Source organism: Etheostoma cragini, chromosome 9 (genome assembly GCF_013103735.1).
Source record: "Etheostoma cragini isolate CJK2018 chromosome 9, CSU_Ecrag_1.0, whole genome shotgun sequence".
NCBI classification, from domain to species: Eukaryota; Metazoa; Chordata; class Actinopteri; order Perciformes; family Percidae; genus Etheostoma; species Etheostoma cragini.
In genome coordinates this window covers 14,489,229-14,494,083 of record NC_048415.1, presented here as the reverse complement: position 1 = coordinate 14,494,083, position 4,855 = coordinate 14,489,229, and the positions used below count along the sequence as shown (strand labels likewise).

General features: G+C 38.9%; 1 protein-coding gene across 1 annotated transcript in view; it reads left to right on the top strand.

Moving 5' to 3' along the window:
• loxl5a (lysyl oxidase-like 5a) overlaps positions 1 to 3,296 on the top strand; it is a 6,051-nt gene extending 2,755 nt beyond the window's left edge. Inside the window, exons 4-7 of the mRNA XM_034881327.1 lie at positions 668 to 824; positions 989 to 1,084; positions 1,222 to 1,337; positions 1,432 to 3,296. Of these exons, the coding sequence (XP_034737218.1) occupies positions 668 to 824; positions 989 to 1,084; positions 1,222 to 1,337; positions 1,432 to 1,438 (376 nt within the window). The 3' untranslated portion in view covers positions 1,439 to 3,296. The remainder of the gene's footprint in view (positions 1 to 667; positions 825 to 988; positions 1,085 to 1,221; positions 1,338 to 1,431) is intronic.
• The last annotated feature ends 1,559 nt before the right edge of the window (positions 3,297 to 4,855 follow it).

The window sequence follows — 4,855 nt, the reverse complement described above, 5'->3', positions numbered from 1 at the left end:
CGGGCAACAACACAGACTGATTTACATCTCTGAAACACAAGTGCTAAACTATCCCAAAAAGGCAGGAGCCGTAACATGTGTACAGTGGTGTGTAGATTACAGTTGGCCTACCAGATTTTAGTATGTCATACATTTGAGATGGTGTGAGTTAAAGTAATTATGGGAATTATTGGTAAATATCATATAATATATAAATATAATATATGTGTTTATATTTTACAGTTCCTTACATTTGTTGTCTATATCATTTTATAAGTTACTAGCTTCCACGGGTCTCCACAGAATAATAAAATATGCAAATTTATATGTGCATAAAATGACTAAATTTGAAGTGCTGTTTTACTGTAATAACAAAATATGTAAGGAAATTAAGTGTGTGTGTGTGTGTGTGTGTGTGTGTGTGTGTTTAAAAGATCTATTTTGTGTCAGGTAAAGTTTGTTCAGTTCCTTTCTTGGTGCTAATGAGTGTAGTATGATATAGGAACAGAAAGTGATATGCATGAAATGTAAATATCACTGGAAAGCCAACATCTTTCCATAAGAATAACTTTTTTCCTATTTTGGCCTTATCAATATGAGCTGACCAAGACAAAAACAACACATTTGCTGTAAAGCTCTAATTTGGATCCGTGTGTCTGTCTCACGCTCTCTTTCTGTGTGTCTGCAGGCATTACCACAGTATGGAGGCCTTTAGTAACTATGACTTGCTGGATGTCTTTACTGGACAGAAGGTCGCAGAGGGACACAAGGCTAGTTTCTGTCTGGAGGACACATCCTGTGACCCGGGTGTACGACGACGCTTCGCCTGCACTGCTCACACACAGGTTGGTCTTCCTGGTTCATGAGTGATCTCTCTCTCATGATTGATCTATCCACCCATCCATTGTTTACTCATTCATCAGTTGAATGTGATTAGATGATGATTTGTTATTGTAAGATGAACTCTATTCCTGAAGCCAAGAGTAATGCCAGTTTGGATTTTTCTCAGGGACTCGGCCCCGGTTGCTACGATACGTATCACGCCAACATCGACTGCCAGTGGATCGACATCACTGATGTACCGCCTGGAAACTACGTCCTCAAGGTGGGAGTATAGAACTGCTTTATAAAATAAGACAAGATACTTAATAATCTGATGAATTATTACTTTCATTGCAGCAAGTTTTTATATAACTGGAACCAAATATTACATAATTAAATTTTCGTTCTGCTGTTTCTCAGGTCACAGTGAACCCCTCGCAGATGGTTCAGGAGTCAGACTTTTCAAACAATGAGGTGCGCTGCGACATCAGGTACACAGGAAGCTACGTCCAGGCGAGAAACTGCAGGATTACTGTGTGAGTCAGAGTTATGTTCCCACTCCTCATATAGCTGACATCAGAAGTAAAAAAAAGAAGAGCTCATCACTGATTTCTGTTCTTGGTTCTACAGAAGCTGACCTGACCGAAGACAAACATTCTCCCACAGAAACCTATATTTAATGCATTCTTGTTGCTCTCACTGTGCAGCTGTTACTCTGTTGCGCTGCAGTTTAAATGTATTCTATTCTATTTGTATTTATGTCATGTGATCTATATATATAGCTACAACCAGACTTGCTAGATGGTAAATTATGATAGTTGTAATAACATACAGTACATTTATAAGAAATGCAAAGATCGTTCTGTCAGCTGTATGTGTGCTTAAAAACCTGAGGAAAAGCATATCAGCGTGATTCACATAGTTATTCTTAAACTATGGAAATTCATCCAGTCATACTGTATGACTGAATTTATTAACATTTTGTGTAGAGAAAAAAATTCTTTGTCTATTATTGAGCATGAATATGGATTGGAGTAAAAGATGGATAAGTGCTGTTAAAATATATATTATATATACAATACATACTACAATGCATACAGTATATACAAAAAACATGTATTCATTTGAACAGTATAGTGTGTATGATTTTGTGCAGTTTGAGTATACAACATACATACATATAATATATGTGTGAGTATATTATTACTCGCACACATGTATATTCTGTAATAATACTTCAGTGAAACGGTATTTGATGGTTTGAAAGATGTTCTAAATTTTTATTCTACTTTATAATAAAGTTTATCTGTTTTTTGTGTGGAAACAAAGGTATCATTGAAGACCGTTGCCTTACTTTAAAAGAAAAAAAATCGAAATTGTCTCTACTGATGGAACGATGTGAACAAATATTTAACAACATGAAGTCATTCCATTTACCATTCAACGTTTACAGCAGTTAACACAAGCTGAGTGTCATTAGAGGTAGGAGTGGTGCGTTTCTTAAATGCTTTTGGAATAACACACCTCAGAGAAATACCTAAAATAATTCCACTTAGCATGTCTACGTCTCTCAGAAATGGCAACGTAGCTTCCCACCATAAGCCTGTTGTTGTGTTTGTCATGGTGTGTTACAGCAGATGAGTGACTGAGAAAACATTTATTCACCTATTAGTAACTCCATGTGAGGTGTCTGGAAACGCTCTGTTTACACTTTGTCACCAGTTTTATTAGGGACACTGTCTGACTGTGACGTGGAAATGAATAAATACGCAAAGAAATTCCTTCATAGTCTGGTAATCTTAAATATAGACCATGCAGGTGAAACTCTCATTTGTTTTAGGGCCACAATTCTCCGACTACACTGCATGGTGGAAACATGACGACTGGAGTGATTTCTGCCTCAACTGAAACCTTTTTGTTTTCCTTGTAAAGTGGAAGATCGCAGCAACTTTTCTGCAAAGCCTTGATAGAAGAAGGAATCAGGATGTATATGAGATAAATATGCAGGCAGGTGGGAGCTGAGGTCATGGAGTGTATTTTCTCTACTGCTCTGCAGCATCTGTTACTGTACGAGAACCGTTCACTGACTCACTTACACAGTCAGTCTCATGGCAACATCAGGGCCACAGCAGGTCACCAACCTCTCTACTCCATCTCATGGTAATAGTCCAAGTGTGCTGCGGGTTTGAGGCTGTGTAAGTTAGTCTAAGTTTGCTGGGTTGATGATCTCCATCTGTTGTTTTTCACTTTGCAAGTTACGACGACACCAAGATAAACCAGAGGAAGGTTTTAAAGAATTCAAATGGGTTGTTCACGTTGCATTTACAGTCGTGTGGGATGTATTTAGATCCTAGAACTAAAGTACTAATACAACAATGTCAAAACCCTCCGTTAGAAGTAAAAGTCTAGCATTCACAATCTTACTTAAGAAAAAATTGTATTTCAAGTATAAAAGTACCTGTTCTGCAGAACTCCTGTGACTGATATATTATCATACGTAACATGATAAAAGTATTAATACTGTGTCAGAAGATTTAGTGGTTCAGTGCGGTGGTTCCCAACTACTGGTTTAATTCGGTATTTTGTCAGTTTATCATGTTTTATTGGTGAAATAATAATCAGACGATTACCTATATCTGTTGTTGTTGTTGTCGCTTGCTGTGAAATGTAGCAGAATAAAAAGTACAATATTTCCCTGTTTAATGTAGTTAAGTAGAAGCATAAAATGAGTGCTTCAAAATTGTACTTGGGTACATTACTTGAGAAAATGTACTTTGTGACTTTCTATTACTGTAACAATAAAGGTACAAGGATGCTAAAGGAGAAAGTATCAGACATGAGGAAAGTCTCTGTGTATGTAGCGCCGATATCCACATCACACTGGACATGAACCTATTTTTTAACCCCAGATTCCACTTATCCTCTCACCCAAACGTGGCCTCTCTATGGGGCTCACACCATCTTTGGTCAGAGAGCCGTCACTGTGACCCACTGATGCGTGGCTGAGCGGGACAGAGGGTCAGGGCAGCTCCAGGTGCTGTTTGCTCAGGGCAGTCCGACGTGCTAAGCCTGCAAGGCGTGCAGGATGGACAGAGATGCCGCTCGCTCTCTGCCTGCCCCCGCTGGAGATGGCGAGGAGGAGAGAAATTCCACAGGTCCGCAAACGGCCAGGAAAACCTGACCGCGACCTGCTGACATCAGCAGCACCACCACGGCTAAACCATTCTTATCACGGACTGAAGGTCTGTGAGGCTCTGCCCGGAGGCCGAGTGTGAGACTCGGTCAACAAGTGTCAGAGCCAATAGGCGAGACTGTTTGTTGCATGTACAGACACAACCTGTCAATACTGACGCCATCAACCTTTATGCCTCTGACTTTTCTTTTTTCTTTTGTTGCAGCTTGAAGTTAAACTTCCAAATCTCTGAGGTTCATTTTACAGCTGTACTTTTACACCAACTGAATACGTCTGAATGTCTTTTGAGTCATACATTTCTAAATCTTGTGACTGGAACTCCAAAGAAACGTTTGTAGGTTTTAACAAAGCTTGTTCACATAGTTCATAAGATAACAGAGTTCATCACACAGACCTGCTGAAGAGTCTGATCAACACCATGCAAGTCTTCATGTAAATCAACATCCTTCAGAATTAATTTAACAGGTTGAGACAATTATGACCTCACACATCAGCTCTGTGAGAAGACAAATCATAATACATAAACTACTTGTTAAAAGTTTGAAGTCACTCTTACAAATTTCCGTTCTACATTATGGACAGAATACCATCTGATCCTTAATGCAATATCTACAATGGCCATTATCAGCAACCATTCATCCAATGTTCCAAAGGCCCATTCTGTTTACTAATCTGATATCATTTTGTGACCCCAAACGTTTGACCTGTAGTGATTGATCATCCAATAATTTGATGTCACGGTATATTCCGATCTGCAACAGCTCTTTAAATTAACTCAGCTTTATACAGATGTACACATACACCTACATAACCACTGACATGGATGTTAAACGGACCCTACTGTGTGTGTAAAGTCTGCAG